The sequence below is a fragment of the Netta rufina genome (genome assembly GCF_964035555.1).
Source record: "Netta rufina genome assembly, chromosome: 11".
NCBI lineage: Eukaryota > Metazoa > Chordata > Aves > Anseriformes > Anatidae > Netta > Netta rufina.
Window position 1 is genome coordinate 8,676,884 of NC_140134.1, and position 19,294 is coordinate 8,696,177.

Consider the following 19,294-nt stretch of genomic DNA (forward strand, 5'->3'; position numbering starts at 1 on the left):
TTTTTTTGCTTTTAAGAATAGTATTAAATATTCATAAATATAAAAACTATGTGGAAATACCTTTAATAATACTCTGATGATATTCTGCCTGTTTTTAAAAAAATAACCACAACCCAACCACCTTTGCCAGAGTACTTGGCCAGCAGTGAAGATAAAAATGCAACTGTTCCAAATATCCTGTAGATCAAATGATGCTTCTCTCCCTTTGTGCACCAGAATTATTTCAATACTTTTTGCGTTCCAAGAAGCCACAGCTAGAGGACAAAAGCCCCCAAGGTGCCTGAGATTCAGGAAGGCTGGACTGGCAAGTCATTTCTGATAACACCAGCTCACAGAAACATCTTCAGATTCTTATGTGGAAAGTACTGCAAAGGAAAGAAAAAGATTAAGAGAGATACATAAATTTGTCAATATATACAATGCTTTCATTAAAGTATATAAAGAAAGGTGCTGCACAACAAATCTGAATCTCTGGTCTTCTTTGTCCTGTCTCCTAGCGAGGACATTTGAGAATATGAAAAATTGAAGCACATTCTCATTTACACTGAAGTATTTCAAGATGAAATGCATTTTTAAACCTACTAAATTCTACTCCAGAAAGTACAATCATTCTTTTACTGAATGCCTAACAATTAGGAAGATCAAGTACTAAAAAATAAAAATAAAAATTAGAACAATGATAGAATGAACAGAGACTACATTTAGAGAATTTCTCATTTTGAAAGCTTTTACTTATCAAAGAGGCAGATCTAATACTTTAAACTTTGGTTTTATTAGAAAGCTTAAGATCTTTTGGACAAGAGAGACATCTTCTATTTACAATCACGAATTGTTGATAAAGACATGAACAGACTGGCAACAAAACTACTCAATGACTTCCATACATCTATACCATCTGAAATGCAGAAATCCTGCTCTACTGTTCTGGTTTCAGAACATGTCAGAAGGACAGATCTTCTCATAACCTAGAAGTTACCTGCAGAACATTGAGCTACAAATGCAAGGATTGCTAATATTCAGGCATAGGCAGGATGCTTGGCAATGACACAACAGTCAATCCTAAGTCCTGATCTAACCTACAAGAACAACAGTGAAGTGTTCAGGGACTCTTTTCATCTGTAAATTACCACCATTTTGATGGACCTCTGCTTTGTTGTGATAGGAATAATCCAATTTTTCTTATGATTACAATAATACAATATTAACTCGAGAAAACTGCCAAAAAACTACCACTGATTAAGTCACTTGGGCAACTGCTTATAACATTAATTTATCTATTAATATATCTATTGTATCTAACAGAGGAAATGAGTAGCTGACAGAGCAAAATGTTAACTTAACTCTCAATAGGCAAATGGACAAATCAAGCACCTGGCAAAGCTATAGAAAATTGGATAGGTCACTATGTTTTCCATTGATTTTGCTAAGTTTCTCCTCTGGTCAGGCACAGGCAGCGCATGAACAGAACCAGTCAGTGTGTTGTTACACTGTGAATTTTTGTAGACCCACAACTACAGTACTTCTGTGGGAATGATCCAAAAAAGTTTTTCTTATCCTATATAGTAAAAATAAATAAATAAATAAATAAAATACTCTGCTTAAGTGACACTTCAGACATCAATATTTGGAAAATATTAAACTTACTTGAAAAGCAGAAATGCACAATAATCTTGAAAAAGATGTAAAAGTATTATTGAAATTCAATATTCTGAAAACCTGACTTTACAGAAACAGTTCTGCTGAAGATCCTACAGTGACTGCTCTGGCTGGAATGCCAGCATTGTAAGAAAAAAGTATATACTAGTATGCTCATCCTTTCCTTGCATCTTGCAATAACAGTGAGTAGATACAGGATGGCGATGCCACTTTAAAAACATACCAAAGGTAACCTTCTGGTCTTCTAGCATAGCAGCATCACCTCCACAATTTCACAGAGTAGTAGTGATTCATCTCTCCATTTCACAACTTCATTTTACAGTCTGCGTTTAATTGAAACTGAGCTCCAAGCATTTCTCAAACGTACTGTCCCTATGTGCAAAGTATTACACTGTCAATTAGACCTAAAAGAACTTCAATTCTAGTTGCAGACTGAGACGGTAAGGTTAGCTAAATCATCATGTTTCCTTCAATCATGTAAAGTTTCATTAGCCAGTCAGCAAGAAAAAATGCTGTGTCTAGAATGACTTCTTTGTGTGTACAAGGTTCTCATCACTTGTCTAACTATAGAAATTCAGAGGTACTCATAATATTTCTTTCAGATAAAAAAGTTTATCCCAGAGCACAATATACTATGGGATATCGATATCATAAGAAAAATTAAATCTTAGTGCAGAAGAGATGGTCCCAAAGATCTGTGATGCGGATATAACAATATCTGAATCTGAAAATCTGCAAACATCCTGCAGTCGTTAGACCGAGCCAAACCTAGATGCTAGCACTGGAAACCTCAAATCTTTCTGTAACAGAGAAAAGAAAAAAATACAAGAATATCTACTTATTTTCTGGTTTGAACGACAGCCATAGAGTACAGATTAATTACTGACGTTACAAATTGTCCCATTCTCTGGGACAGTTAGAATCCATGACTGGCCAATGCATTTATGACTATCAGTTATCTGCAATAACAAGTTTTCTCTCACGAAGATTTACATCTTCTGAACACATTAGATCACAGGGCAGAGCACAGTACTGGATTAAATAAATTATCCATTGGCTTACTTATTGGATATATAGCAGAGTGACGTTTCCCAGTTGCACTTCTGATATAGCACAGCATTTGGGTTCCTATGCACATCAAACTACATACATAAATTTATCATTTCTCCTGCTAAGGAACAAGACATTTTGATTATTTATCCATGGTTTGCACTGTAATAGAGGTAAACAGCACAACACATCCTACAACTGCTATCAGTTTTCAGAACTCTTGAGAAACTTGTCAGGATGGTAAAAGATACAGGGAAGGCTTTTCTACTTGCCCTCTCGGTGATAATCTCTGCTCAATGTTCTGACAGTGCCTACTGTGTTACAAACTGTATGTTTCCTTCTTGACTGATATCAGAAGGTATTCATCATGTTTATTTACATGCAAAAACTGTAATTTTGGTGCCTATATGGAAAAAAAGAGCTTTAGAGGTTTGGAGCATTTGAGAGGCTGAAGTGGACATATGGTTTTGGATTATTTTCCAGGGAGGCTGCAACTTGATTACAGCTATTTGATTTGAATCAGGAATTCACTGAAGGAAAGCCTGTGGTATGTATACAGAGGAAATAAAATTTTATGTTCACAGTAACTTCGTTCTAGGAACTTCGTATCTTGAAATTTATTCAGTCTAGGTGACACTGAAATGTATAGAAAGCATATTGTAATGCAAAGAGCTTACCAATATTTACACTTCAGAAAAAAAGAATAGTAAACATTTAGTTCAGAACTCAAGAGATGTATAGAGACCTGCATTAATCTAGGATATTTAAGTCACACATTGGCAGTATCTACGATCTAAAAATAAAATTAAAAAAAATCAGCGTTTGAACACATTTTTACAAATGACACCTTAAAAAATCCATGTAAATCTACTTCACTGGAAAACTGTTTAAGGTTGGGTTTTTCTTGATATTTCTATCAGACTGTCGTTTTGGCCTGTGGAGATGAAGCATTTTACTAATGAGAAACTGAAATACATTGTGAAAAACACTGATAAAAATCATTTCTTGTCATTGTTTGCTCACTAAGCATCTCTTATCAATTTGTCAATAGCTTTGACTTTAATCCTTAGAAACTAGATCATCTGCAATTTAGGACAGGTCTTTTGAGACGCACATTTCTTGAGAGAGAGCTCCTGTCACATCAGCTTTGGGTAGGACTAGAGTCATGACATGGCCTGTTACATAGGTAAAGACCCACAAAGGTTTCACAACAGTGCATATCCAATGAAATCTTTGTTTCATCTGTTGTTTCTGCCTAGTTTTGGCACCTCCAAGGTGTTGTTAATGCCATGGTCTTCTCAAGCTCCATTTTAAATTGTTATAGTATGTTTCACCCCGGGCCTTCAAGTAAGTTTAAACTTCCAGGATGATTTATAAACCAATTTCCTGTGGAAAACGTACCCAGTCTTGTAGAACAGAACACTTAGCTAGTGCCAGTTCAGAGTGCAAACGCTTCCATTAAACTGCAAGTGGCTTCTTGATAACAATTGAGTGAAATAAACCTACTGCAATCAAATTGTCTGTACTAGCGATTGTCATAATTATTTACAGCTTACTCTACATTCAAGAATAAAAGCCAAAACTGTATACATCATCTTCCCTGGTCTACAATGAGCAATATTTTCTTCTAGTCTTTAAAAAAAAGTGTCATCAACAGCAGCAGCACAAATCAAGCAACAGACTTTACTGCATCTTCATTTATTTGACAGCAGCCCAAAGCTTGCAAAGACTGTCTGTAGGAGATTAAACCTACATGGGGTCATTAAATAGAGGTTTGAGAAACAAGTGGTGAGATAATGAAAATCAGTCAACACAGAATGGATGAACTTTAGCTCATAGTAGGTCAAAGCCTGGATCATAGTGCCAAAATGAATGATTGCTGTATATATTATATGCTGTATATATATTATGCATGATAGTATGGCAGCTTAAAAGATAATACATTGAGCTGTGTGAAAAAAGTGCTTCAAAATAGGAATTACAGAAAACCTTTAAAGGTAAGATTCTTATCAACAGGGTAAAGATATTCCTCCTCAGTAATTTCATACCTCATTTTAATGATGATATAGATTTTACAGTTGGACAGATCATCTTATAAAAGTTCTCAGTGTCTGTCAGAAGTCAGGTAAGCACTGGACCCATATAACAACAAAGGGAAAGTAAGATCACCTATGGCTTAGCAGCAATCACATACTGAAATAGTGGCAAAGCCACAGAAGAAGAAACTTGCATCTAAGCTTCATAATCTTTTGTTTTAATGAAGTGGTTTTTGAAGACAGGAAAAAGATAGAGTACGAATTTCTTTACTGACAACAAAAATCATCTAGGGTTTGGAAAAGCATTTAACATTTTTAAAAGGATCCCATATTAGGTACCCATGTGGTATTCTAGGATCCAGTATTAAGAAATATTGTACATAGTCTCTGAAAACTGCAGTTGCTCAGCATCTCCAGTTGCTCACTGGCTATCATTTTCAAAGGCGGCCATTGCTTCGATGCATTGGTGTCTAATTTTCAGAGCTGCTGAGCAGCTGGAAGTATAAATCAATAGGCACTTTGTTTTCCCTGAAATTAAAGTTTGGAGTGTATTCAGCTGGGCACAAAATGTGGAGATACGCAAAACCAAATTAAAATTACAGCTGTCTCTGGACATGTGTAGGTTGGTGTTTCTTCCATGCATCTGCTAAAGACTTCAAAAAGAACAATTTGACTAAGATAAAAAAAAAAAGTTTTCATATTTTTTTGTACTATCAAGAAGATGGTTCAGGCATAAGTTTAGCACTCACTTGGCAGGGTAGTTCATGCCTGCACCAACACATCAAAGGCTTGTAAAAGAAAAATAATTGCAACAGTCATTCCAATGGGTATGGTGGAGAATATTCTTCTTCTCTGCCACCTTCTCAGGAAATGATTTGGTTGCACAGCATCCACAGCTTGGATTTCAGTCAGCAGTTTGCAAGCTTCTACACCGCAGCACTAAAGTCAGTCATGGCACAGGAAACCTCTGAAACTACAGCTTCTGATGAGTCTTTACAACGGTCTTCAATTCTTCACATTTGATCTGCGCTATCTACCAGATCTGTAGGTACATTTCATGGCCTCTTCGTTGCTTAAAAGAAATTCTACCTGATCCCAACAGTTTCTTTATGGAGAACAGCGTACAGAGAACATTTTTTTAACTAGAAATATGTACAAACACAATATTGGAATGCATACTCAGCTGAACCTCACCATAATGATATGTACACGTATCTTGTTTTAAAAGAATTCCCAGAGACACGCTTGGATTGTCAAGTAGTGCCTGATGTGTTTCTATAGTATAGAAGACACTCACATTGACTTGTAACGTATCCTCTTGAGATGCTAATGTTTCCTAGAATTCAAAGGAATGGTGTCCTCATGCTTTACATATCATTTTGTTACAATGCCTTTCCTCAGAAATTTAGTTTACCAAAGAAAAACTCCTCTGTTTTCTTCAGGACACTTCAAACTTAAAATCATACCATATACCTGCCTGCAGTCCAGATGATTGTTGGATTCTTATTTTCCCAAATGTTAGAACTTTTGTCATTGTCAATTATCACCAGTCACACTACCAACTTGGCCATAATGTATATGAACAAAGACTTGGAAATAATTTTTTCAAGATATCATGCACTTATTATTAGATGTAGATAACGCAGCCCACTGACATCTGGTGAAAAACAGACCTAGGCTTTAGCTTCAGCCTACACTGCCAATAGATTCAAAATCCAAATTAACTCTTCTCAGTCTTGAAGTATCTTACTTTTGCTGGCTGTTCCACTGCAATTTCTTAAAGAGGCTCTATCCTTGTATTACTTGAGTAAGTCTTACCCATAACTTATGTAGAATGTTTCATTAACATGTAAAAATTAGAAGCCATTGGTATTTTTATAAAAGTTCTCTTTAAATATGAAACAGGAAAGAGAAGCTCTACCTTAAGAGGACTGGGTTTTGTCTACAGAACATTAAGAACAGACAGAAATCAATTAAAAAATAGTACTTAGTAAAAAAATAGTAAAATAGTACTTTTTTAAAAGTACTATTTAACAGCACATCCAAAAAAAATATAGTGATAGATCATTTTAATCAATTTTCTGCTACCAGTATGAACCTCTAGCTCTCACCTTCTCAATGAGAATAATCAATGTTTCCATGTAAAATGTATTTATGCACATTTATAAAATCTACCTAGCCTTCACCAATAAAGCAATACTATGGTATTTTGCACTAAGGGGAGGAAAAAAAAAAAAAAAGGAAACTAAACCTGCCACGACACTCAACATGTGTAATTTTGTGAATAAATTTAAAAAAGCCTGGCACATTGGACAGTGTGCCACACTACACAGTCAACATCCAAAAAGAATACCTGAAAATACCTAGTGACATACTTTTTCTTAAGGCAATACCTGAGAAAGTCTGGTGCTTTGGAAATCATGTTTTCAAAATCTGCAAATCCTAGCTTCCCATCACCATCCATGTCAGCTTCTTCTATCACTTTCTCACAAACTAAAGTGATTTCTTCTGCTGTTAGCTCTTCTCTAGTTAGCTTATTGAGGGTTTTTTCCAGGTCTGCTTTACAAATGAAGTTATCTGTGTTAAAATCTAAACAGTAAAAGAAACAAAGAAAAGATCACCAGCAACTCTCATACTCTTTTACTTTAAACAAGCAGGGCATACAAAAGCATCTCAATACTGTACCATAGATCTTAAAGGCATAGATTGCTTTCAGCTCTCTGGGAGCCATTTCACTGAGGACAGAGAACATGTCCACAAAATCATTGAAGCTGAGGCTCCCCTCTCCATCTTCTGAAAAAGATTCCACAATTCTTTCCTTGAAGGGATTTTCCTGTAAAAAAAAAAATTATACTTTTTTTTTAATTATTATTATTTAGAACATCAACAAAAACACAGACTCCCTGCAAATAAACAGTAGTCGGATGCTTGAAGATCACTTTCTGAAGACAACTTCTTTCTCCCAAAGCACATCCAAAAATTGACATTTGCATGCTTTGGCACAAAGTGTCAGTAAAATATACTGCCACCACACCACTCCTCACCCAGATTTTCTCAGTTCAATTGTTACTAATTGTTTCTAAACTGATGGTCACCTCATTTCTCCAATGTGAAACACCTGCTTTATAAATGTTAGGATAAGGCCACTAAGACTGTGAATATCATTTGCACATAACTGGTTCCAGACCAGCTGTCAGACTAACAGAGCCTAGAGGATTACTGCTCCTGCATTAAGATGTTACCAGATACAAACAGGGAGTGACACAAGAAGGGAATTGAGAGACCAAGGTGGAAAGTCAATGAAAAAAACAGACCAAGGTGGGAAGTCAATAAAACAAACAGGGTCTTTACATCACCTGGTGATACCTGGCTGGAGGAACAACTATTATTTATGAAAGCATGTTAAGAAGTAAAAATCTGCGCTATCCATTCTGTTTGATATGGAACCATCAATCATACCAAATCTGCTCATTAAAGATGTAGAGGCATACCCCCAGTAGCATCTTGTAGAAGGGTCTTTCATTTTCACTGTTACCAAATAAATAAATAAATAAATAATATCCAACCTCTGCTTGAGCTCTGGTTGAATTCAAGAGTTTTGAACTCAATTTCCTCTGTACAGAGATGATCCTGAGATTCTATTCTAGCACCTCACCAACCCAGCTGGTGACCAAGCCACTCTAAAAAAGCCAATATTCTATAACCATAATAAATACAACAGTCAGGAAGCATGAGAAAAGCTGCTTTAGTACTCTGAAGTCCAAAACCACTGTTTTCATAGGAACAAAGCAACATCTTTCCCACAGCTATATAAAAATCAAGATGAATTTGTAGCTATGTCTATAAAACTGGCAAAAATCAATTCAATTGGATAGGAATAAAACAAATGAACATCATCTGGACTGCAAGCAGCATCTTATCAAGTATGTTCTATAGACCTTGTCTGAAGCCAAGAATGGCAAATAAAATATTGATCTCCTATAAACGCAGTCAGCTTTAGTCATTATTTTTAATATGCTTGCGGTGTTTTGCTTGCTTTCAAGAGCAGCAGTATTGTGAAAACTCAAAAGTTCACTCATATCCATTTCAGTTTTTCCCCACAAAAATTTAACTAACAAATATTCATAATACCTTCCAATTATTTTAAATAAAATTTCATAAAACAGCTATATTAGAGAGGTAAATGGCCAGAAAGTGTTAATCTTCAGTTTACTATAATTATTTATTGATAATACACACACAGCACATATGCACGTACAAAACACAGTATTTTCTGTGTGCCCCCAGAGGCTAAGTACCAACAGCATGTACAAAGCAAAGTTACATGAACAGATTGATGCTTTATATTCAAATATCCTTCATCTTATAGGAGCACAAACTTCCTTACGAGAATTGGGTTACTTACACTAATATGCATCTGCCTCTGAAGTTAAATTCAACAACTGTTTAATGGTGCGCAACAGCTTAAAACAAGAGCTAAAGATAAAGACATCCAATTGAAATCATAGGGGGATCTTGGAAGCATAATGACATTTGTCACACATACACATAGATAACATTTAAAATATATTTTGTTACAACCTCAAATAATGAAAACTTTGACATAGTTCTAATCTACCAAAAATTTCAGATCAAGTTTATGAGGGAAATGGAAAATTAATCTAAGCCAACATGGATTGAGATATCCTAAGGCAATTTTAAATAAAACTCTTGTGCCTAATCTTTCTAGCTCATGCTAGTTAGCACAACTCTACTGACTTATTGCATTTGAGGACACAGCCTGGTAGAACCCAAATTTCAGGCAGATACAGATTTTGTAGTTTAAGTTCCAATAAAGAATTGTAGCTAAGTTCCAGGGAAACCATTGTTCCTCTGTAAGTGTTATAAAGGTGCCTGTTGTATGACCACTATGCGGTCACATAACAGACTTCTGAGCCTCAGCAGTGACTATTAAAGTATGCTCCCCTATGGCCTCTTTCACGTGCCAGTTACATGTTACATAGGGGCACAGACCAACATTTTAACTTTTAAGGATTCTTATTAAAAGGCTAGCGTAACATACAACAGCATAAATGCTCCAAGAGGAACATGAGGTGTGACAGTGCACAAGGACAACATTTCAAAGGACATCCAGTTCCTGGAAAGCAGCATTCCTTTCTTCTTCAGGTGATTGGTCATGTGTGGACTCTTACTGTTGGATGACTCCTTGCAGTGTCTTGCTCCAGGATGCAAATACAGAGAAGTGGTTAAACATTTGGTTATGTGGCCTGGATTGAAAAAAAAGCTGTCCTATATCTACATACATTTAGCAAGACATACAGCCTGGCAAGTATAAGAACATGTTTTGGCAGCCTTATCAGCTAGAACTTGAAGATACTTTCATGCAGAAGCTAACAGGCTATTCATATCCTCAGAGCATACCTGATTTTATCAGATTTCTCTTTTACTGGTATCATAGGACACAGCATACACTAACAACCTGAGATGCCTTTGAGCCTTTCAGTTTGCACTCTACAACTACTTCCATGGTAGAAAGCGACTGGAGTCTGCCAAAAGCCATATAGCCATCCAGTGCCAAACAATACAAGCGTGTTTGTCAATCTTTTGCAGATGAGTGAGGCTCTCAGAAACCAAACTTGGAAGTGTAATTAATCTCTTGGGACAATCAAGATTTACAGAATAGCCTTTACCAGAGATTTTAAGTACTACTAAATGCCAAAATCTCTCCAACCTTTCTGTCTGAGATAACAGCCAGAAATAAGGCTGTTTCAAAAGGTAGCTGAAGTAGCAACTCCAAAGCCATGGTCTCAAATAACAAAGCATTAAGGCCCTCAATACTAAATTCAAATTCTGCTACATTGTTTAATGAGTGAAGTAACTCCACAGTACAGAGCATGTCTACAGATTTCAAAGGGTAGAAAATTAATGACTTCACTGTGCTCTGAACTTAATATGAGTCTGAGCCCACTATTCAGACGAAGAAAATACAGGCCAATTTAAAATGAGAGAAATTAAATACAGATTAAAAAAGGGGGATTCCTGAAAATAAAAAGATGTCAAGCTCAAAAAAGCAGCAGGGTCACAGCTGTAAAGAGTCACAGTACAAAAAACAACACCCCAGAATAAGCCAGGTGGCTGAGAGGAAGTGTTGTAAAAGGATACAAAACGATCCCTCCCATCATTTGCATGATGTGTGGAGGAGGTATAGAAGGTGTGCATCAGTGGGTACCACTCAGAGCATCTGACTCAAGTGCTTGGAAGTACATCTGCCTGGGGTATGAATATACATATAGAAGGCCACTCAGTGGAAAAATAGCTGATTCTATAGTTTCAAATGGTCGGTTTATTGCGAAGACAAAGCACGATTCAGTTGGGCTATACAAGATATGCCCAGTTTCTTTCTCAAAGGACACAAAACAGCGTGTCTGTTAAACGTGTAGTATTAGGAAATGCTCAGTATCAGACTGGATGAGAAAACATGTTAGATACACTGCCATTCTGAACTGCTGTATTGTTTTTTTCAAAACCAATTCCGTCAGAACATGGTGGCATGGCAACAGCTGGAAACTGACATCTTATTGGCAGCATAGGTCAACAAGCAGGGACTACACAGAAGCAAATATCCCTATGAGCAGTGAATATAAAACCCAGGACTTTCTGCATCGTAATGCTAGTCACAATCTCACTGACTAATATATTGCAGTTGCTTAAGATGAATTATCTATTTGGCATGTCAGAGGCCTTGAAATTACAGATAGGTCAACAATCAATTAAATGGACCTAAGCATACTTCTTAAGTAACTCTTTGCCAAATGGATCTCTAAAATCTAAATGAAAAATAAAATCTTTCCTCATATTGATTTCTTTCCTTTAACTTTCTCATATTGTGTGTCTTCAGGCAGTATATCTGCGGTTTACACAATGGAAAGTATTAGTTTACCTTCACAGATACTTTTCACATCCTTTCTGTAATTTCATTACCTCTACTCTGAAGAGCACAGATTAGGCTTCCATCATATTTAAAGGAAAAGCCATGGGGGAAGGGAATAAAGTGGAAAACGATACGGTTCCCTCATAGATTGTTTTCCTTCAAGCACTAATTGTTTAAAAAAGAATCCTTTTACAACTAGAAACCTACATTTATCTTGTTAAAAAGCTTTTTCAGTCCTCTCATAATAAAAATGAGAGTGGAGACAGAAACCATAAAGAACTGTTACAGCTAAAACTTGGCTGTTTTGCTGATTGCTGCTGTTTAAGTGGCTTGAAATCATCTTCCTCAACGTGCCATCTATCTTCTTAACCATAGCTTTTTCTACTCAATTGTGCTTCTAAACATTTTTAATATGCTGTTACATCTATTCTGACAGAGACTTAGAACACAACATGATAAATCATGACCGTTAGTTTTCTAAGACTGTGATTACAGGCCTCATGCTTGTGATTACAGTTAAATCTTACTGTGGCATTTGTTATTTACACCCTGTTCTCTCACTTCCATCAGAGGCTCAAAGAAAGCACTGTGTTGTCCTTTTGCCCTATCCATTTTTGTAATCATCCTGCAGCTTGACCACTGAATTTAAAGCACTTTGTCCTCCTATCACAAGCTGACTGCATTTTCAAAATAAGGTGCCGCAAGTATAACTATAACAATTCTCTTTAGATCATGATAACTAAACTAGAGAGGTTGGGTAGTCATTACAAAATGCTCAAGTTTCAGAAGTTACTCCTAAAAAATAGAAGTGGATTTTTATTAGACAAACATTAACATAAAAATGGCTAAATTGTTCATTACTAGACATCCAAAGGAAAGGCTGGCACTATGGAAGAAACATTAAAAGTGCAAGAGCAAATTGTCCCTGGAGCAGACAAAAGCACATTTCCATAATTTATTTTTTTTTAAATCTAACACCTTCCTCAAAAATCAAATACAATTTTTATTTATGTTTAGATTGTTCTATTTATGTCATCCCAACTTCTCTACAGCAGCTACAGCGCGCTGCATAAGAAAGTCCTGCACAAACCAAGGCTAAGATACAGATAGATTGATAAGTTTACATCTTTGATAAACAACCATATCTGTCTGTACATGCTTAATAAAGCTCTTATGCTTATTAAAACTCCTAGAGTTTCTAATGAGAAATGCAAAACGCACTGAATTTCAGTTTTGGTAAGTATTGTAGATAAAACAGGTGAATGGAGTAAGCGACCTTTTGAGGTCTATTTCAAGTACATCTTTAAAAGTCTATAAAATATAAACCAAAGTGAATTTTACAAGGTTTTGAGCAATTGCACCTGTGCAGAAAGCAGAGATGTAGGACAGCTTGGCAACAAGCTTACCTATTTAATGATGGCTGCACCACGGTCACGAGGGCCAAAAAAACAAAGATGCCAGTTGCATATGGGATTGCTGATTCTTGCAGAACATAGTAGTCCATCATGGCAATATAAGGCATTGAAACAAAACCTGATTCACTACAGCAAGAAAGTGTAGAAAATACTAATATAGAGCATCAATAGGTACAGATTTAGAATTTGGAGAAAAAATGGCCCTCACTTGTTACACTTGGAGTGCTCAGGGTGAAGTTGAGAAACACTTGTTTAAAACGGCCTTCAGAAAGACAAAAGGAAAGGTCTAAAAGGCATAAAGCATCCCACAATAACGAGAAACAACTAACAGGATGCAGGGACAAGGATGTCAGGATGAGCTAGAGGCAAATGTTAGCCAAAGCAGGGTGGGGGTCTGGGAAGACAATCAACCTGCTGTCTTGGGTGACCCCATCCATTACACAGAAAACTTTATCACTTTTAAAACTGAGGACAGATCGTTACTTAGCACCAGTGCAACAAAATCATTGAAATGACTTCTAAAACTCAATCCTCTTAAAATTATAGGAAATTATTTTATTTTTATTTTGAAGCAGCATGTATGTGTTCATGTTTAAACTTAGAAAAAAACTGGGTGCTAACACTGATTCTAAAGTGTGATCAATTCTCTGTTCCCTGTGTGTCCTTTTTTTCCCCTGACTGATTCCTGTGACTGCTGGTCATTCTGTTTCAGTAGTGTGTGGATTTATGAACTACCTCACTCACCACTGCAGCTAATGACAAGGCCTGTGAGGATCAATGAAGTTACTGCACAAGCCAAAAATGGAAAGCAACAGACTGTAAAGTGAATGAAACAAAAACGGTTCCCCTCCAGAAAGCCCTTTTATGACCTCGTCTTGACACAAAGATTGCTACGCTGCCACAACCAGAAACAGCCGTATGCCAACTTGAAGGTTCTTACAACCAGAGATTTATACATCACAAAGACGGCAGCCACACATGTAGTCCTGCATCGTACAGAACACGTGTGATCTCTGCGATCAGGTTACATTCTCACATCTAGTTATGTGGAAATGACAGGGATAATGCAAGTGAAATCAGCTGTGTTTTGAAATAAAGGCATCTTCCCTTTTTACATGGCCTCATACTCAGCAATTCGTATTGTTGTGACGAATTTGCAGTATTAATTAGCGTAATCTCAAATGTTCTCATATGCCCTTGAATGAACTTATTAGACTTTTGCTTGTGTAGCCAAGATTGTCAAAATTAGAGGACAGAGACTCCAATGGAACAGACGGAGTAAACTCGATCTGTTAACTTCAGTGTAATGGTAGAACTAATCAACTTAAAGTATCTGCCCCTTCTTTATTTATTTGTTTCTTGCCCTGACTTTCAACTTAAGGACCATGAATTAGTGAAAAATTCATTGCCAATTTAAGTTAGTGAAGATCTTTTTTTCCTTTGAAACACAGACATATTTAAAAACATCCTGGCTCAAAACATTAATGCGTGAAGTAAAGATATTTCTTTATAGTAGCAGAATCTAATTTAGAAAAGTGCATTATTGATTCTATCCATTTGTCAGAATCTGCAGTGGTATTAAGCTCAACATTGCCAGTAACTGGAAGTGTAATGTGCATATGAAAAAAGCCAGGTGCATTGAAATTATCACTAATTTTATTAGAATTCAATAGACATTTAGTTTGTTTGTTTCTATTCTGAGATTCAAATGTCAGTTTTGTCTTCACCTTGATGAAAATTTACTGAGTAAACAATATCGATTTATTTAGCAGTCTGGGAAAGTTGCAAAGGTTAAGGACATTTTTTCTTCATGTATGAGCTGAAGTCAATACTTAGACTGCTTGGAAAATGAACTATAGGTGAAAGACTTGTTCCCCTGTCTGTATAAGAGATAGGGAAATGCTTCGTGACCAATGCTGGCCCAGGTTTATGACTGAGATCTTAGGTGACATTTTAAAACCTTTAACCATAAATATTTTGAAAGACCCTGGGAGGTGCGGCAGATCCAGTCTCCTCTTTTAATTGTTATTTTACTGGAAACAAGCTCACCAGCTATGGAAGGTACTCCACAAACTCTTAAAACCTCAGTTCCTGAAAAACTACTGGTTTGACAGCAGTATTTCTAAGGGTTTTCACAGCCTTGGGAAACTTGAGAGAGAATTATTATTAAATTTGACACTGAGTTTTGTCCTGCCATTTGCATGAAACCAAATTCAATTTGTCTCAGGACAGTCTATAGCTGGGTCAGAAAGCTTCACAGATTTGAAGGGGTGAAAGAAGATAGATTTTGATCCACTTTAAATACACCTATGCAAGTTTATTACACCACTACCACCTAAATATGTTACAAAAGTGACATACGCTCTTGTATCACAAAATCTAATCGTGGGTCAACATAAAACCTATGTCTTATATCTCAGTTTACGCACCACACTGTCTTGTAAAAACAGCAGTCCATCTCTTAACATTTTCACAGAACAGCTGTTCCCTAAGTGTCTGATCCTGTATCTCTGAAGACAAAAAAAGTACGTGTGATTACCATCACTTATTTTCTTTTCAGAACTGAAGGCTGATATCAGCCTGCCAATGTCTCACAAAACAACTACCAGCCATCTGGCAGCTAAGCCCTTCAGAGTTACATAACTGAGCCAGAAAATTTCATATCACGCTCTCAACATCCTAGAGATTCTGCCTTGATAACTACATAAAACTTAAGGAATAGTGAGTCTCCCCACATGAAGTGCCAGTACAAACACCTAAGATGCTACAGTGATGAAAGAGTTGCAGGCATGACATGATAGAGAGATATCAAACTACTTGCAACAAAGAATGAGTCAATCAAAAACCCTTAGGAACCATGTATTTTAATCACAAATCTAAAAAATCAATATTTGTGCATAAGCAAAACACAGCAGATAGCTTAATACAACCAGGATACTTCAAGATACTCCCATGTGCTTAGACCACATGAAGCACATACTATTTTATCCTGCCAGCTACTGGAAAAGCTGATGAGTTTATTTTAATTTATATTCATATTGGTAAGACCATTAGTAATTTCTGCTATTGCATCTCATACAAGACTAATTTGCATTTTTATATACAGCTGTCCATCCAACATGTCAGCAAGTCAGAAATATATTCATATTTTAAGATAGGTTCCAGGTAACTGGCTGGTTCAGGATATCTGTTAAGAACTGATCCTTTAACTAACCTAAAGCAAATCTCACTGGGACATTAAAAACAAATTCAACTCATCTAGGGATCACCTCTAAGAGAGAAAAAAAGAGTAGAACACAGTAACCATCAAAATCATCAGCCCACCCAGTCCACCAGCCTAAGTCTAACTGGAACCAGCAGCAGATAGAAATAAAATTCAAAAAGAAAGAGATCAGTGCAATGAACATGAGGGACTTCTGATTTACAGAGATTACATCCAAATCATAAATCTAGTTAGTAATCTGTGGAGTTATTCTCTGTACGAGCACTTAAATAGTTTTTGAAGATATCAATGCTGTCTCATCCACAGTGTGGCAACGGGTTCTCATTATTCACGTGTTGTCAGCCATCTCTCTAATAACTTCTTGCACTAAACTCCTTGTTTTTCTGAAAAGTAGTGCATAATTGTGTTCAATTCACCTCTCATCACTCATCTGATCCCGTCATAAGTACAAAAAATAAAGCTTAGAGCAAGCTTTCTACTTTCCAACTTTTAGCTCCATTAGCAATTTAACAATATACTTCAGTATACAGCCTAGGGGCCTAATTAGCTCTGCTTGTGGTAGCTACTTATCTCAGGCTACCTATTTAGATGCCTAATTATGTTTTAAACAATCTAATTCTAGATAATCAACTTAGAAATCTGTGTTGCTATCTCCAGTTTAGACTCAATTTGAGAGAGGAAAAATACGGGGCATTTTTGCAAAGTATTGCTAACTCGTCCTGTTGCCTAATTTTCTTATCTGTACAATAAGAAAAGAGTATAAAAACATCTGTGTGATGCAAAAACTTGCAGTATATATTTATGGTATCTGAACAGTCAACATATAGTAAGATATTTTATGCCAACTGATGAACTGAAAAGAACATTTCAGCAAGATCTTTATACCACCTATTTTCAAGCTCCATGATTACTTCTCCGGATGCACTTTCTTCTTCATTAACTCCATAGGCACATAATTTAGGCTCTTTCATAGATATTTCAACATATTTACACACATAATAATGTTTAAAAAAGGGTTTATAGAATGCTGCTGCTGTTACACTTTCATACATAAACAAACCTTAAATTATACTATTTGCATGTCCTTTTCCTAATTCATGCTGAGCACTGTAATGGGTGAAGAATAACTTTTTAAAACTGTAATACCTACATGATTTAGTAAATGTCATTCATTTCTTTAGAGATGAGATAAGAAGGTCAGCTTCATAAGCTGCAGAGGAGGGAATTACACCAATAGCCCTGGCAGTCAAGGACACAGACTTGGAAAATGCAAACAGCTGATACAAAGCTAACCTGTAGCTGAATTCTAATCAGGTTTGCACTACATAGCTCTAGGAGTTACAAGGGTGAACAGCTTTCAACCGGCTGATGAAAGAAATATTATAACAACTCTGGGAAAAACTTATTTCACATCTCAGGTTTCAATTTTGTAACTATTTTAACAATAATGAGGTACATACTAACTACATTCCTATACTATGCAATATGATTAAGGAAAGTTATCAGCAAAACAACCCACTGGCTTTGAAAGGATATATGACATGAAGAGAGTGTAAATTGTAGTTTTAGTTCTTACTAATTTCCTTTAATTTCTATCCCAACTATCTCTTCAAGGGAGACATCCACCTAAATATTTTCCATTTTCCGTGGCTGGCTTTGCCCTTGAACAATAACTGGAAGGGGAAAAGATACCGAACTTATTTGACACAATCTCTGGCAGGAAAGCTTTAGAGCTTATCAGAATACAGTTTGTAAGCAGTCAGAAGCCATACCTTTAGCTCAGGCATGTTTATTATAAGCTGCATAGGTAGTTTAACATCTGGGTCCTTTGTATAGTCCATGGGCACAACGTTTGGTGCCATTTCATGGTACCGGCCATGCAACCTGTAAACAAGTAGAAAAAAAAAGTCATTTTAAATAACCCATTCAATTCATACAGTAGAGAATCCTAGATAAACCTAATCTGGAAGGGACCCAAAGTTATCTAAGTCCAACTCCCAGCTTCACAAAGGAACACCCAAAAACCAAACCCTGTGTCTGAGAATGTTGTCCAAATGCTCCTTGAACTCTGGAGGGCTTGGTGCTGTGACCACTTCCCTGAAGAGCCTGTTCCAGTGCTTGACCACCATCTTAGTGAAGAACCTTTCCCAGCTATCCAACCTGAGTAATCAAACAAATCTGGCTAATCATTATCTGTAAGTGCAAAAGACTGACATGTCCAACCCCCATCTTTTTGGAGATAGAGGGATTTGATGTAGTATCCAGCACAACTGCTGCTATCACCGACATATACCTTGAGTTTTTTATTAAGCAGGGTTTCACACCATTTGTATATAATTTTTAAGCACCAGATTCCTACGTGTACACACGAAGCAGGCCTGGACCAATGTACTGACACGGAGCAAAACCCAGGGATCAAAGCTGAGTGCAGAATGCTGGTCAAAGATACGGGCATGAAACTGAAAAGACAAATAATATGCCATCTATGCTATAGACAACAGCATCTTGCAAGACCTTACTTCTCAGTTAATAAATAAATAAATAATAATAATAAATAAAAAGCCCTTTACCTAGCTGTGCCTCACTAGCAAAGTAGATCTAGACTTGTAATTGTAGCACTGTCACACAGACCATTTCCATTTCATTCCATTTCACACAGTTTTGTTTCATTCTTGTCTGAGCTTATTCCTCAAAATGGTGTATTTTAGAGGCAATAAGCAAGTGTTTTTCCTAGAGAAACCCTCAGCAAGCTATTACAACGATTAGGTTTTAGCTAAAAACTTTGCTAAAGGACACAGAATAAAAGCACATAGCCTTGCTCTGCTGCCATAGAGTGTAATAAAATTCCTTTCAAAAAAGAAAGATGAGTGAGCTCGGGCCAAAAGTGTTGAGCTGAACAATACATTTGCTGACAGAATTTGCTTAGTTTTTAGATTCACAAAGAGAAATACATGTTTAGGGACAGGAAGTTGGTAAAACCCAC

At 36.4% G+C, this 19,294-nt stretch overlaps 1 protein-coding gene across 2 annotated transcripts in view; it reads right to left on the minus strand.

The window, feature by feature from the left end:
• Positions 1 to 327: 327 nt before the first annotated feature.
• Positions 328 to 19,294, minus strand: part of CIB2 (calcium and integrin binding family member 2) — a gene marked incomplete at its 5' end in the record, with an annotated part of 37,025 nt that continues 18,058 nt past the window's right edge. The window contains 4 exons of one of the 2 annotated variants that reach the window (XM_084293239.1): positions 328 to 365; positions 7,136 to 7,331; positions 7,428 to 7,575; positions 18,084 to 18,195. In XM_084293239.1, coding sequence (XP_084149365.1) covers positions 344 to 365; positions 7,136 to 7,331; positions 7,428 to 7,575; positions 18,084 to 18,195 — 478 coding nt within the window. In that variant the 3' untranslated portion in view covers positions 328 to 343. The remainder of the gene's footprint in view (positions 366 to 7,135; positions 7,332 to 7,427; positions 7,576 to 18,083; positions 18,196 to 19,294) is intronic. The other variant, XM_084293240.1, reaches the window with a different exon arrangement.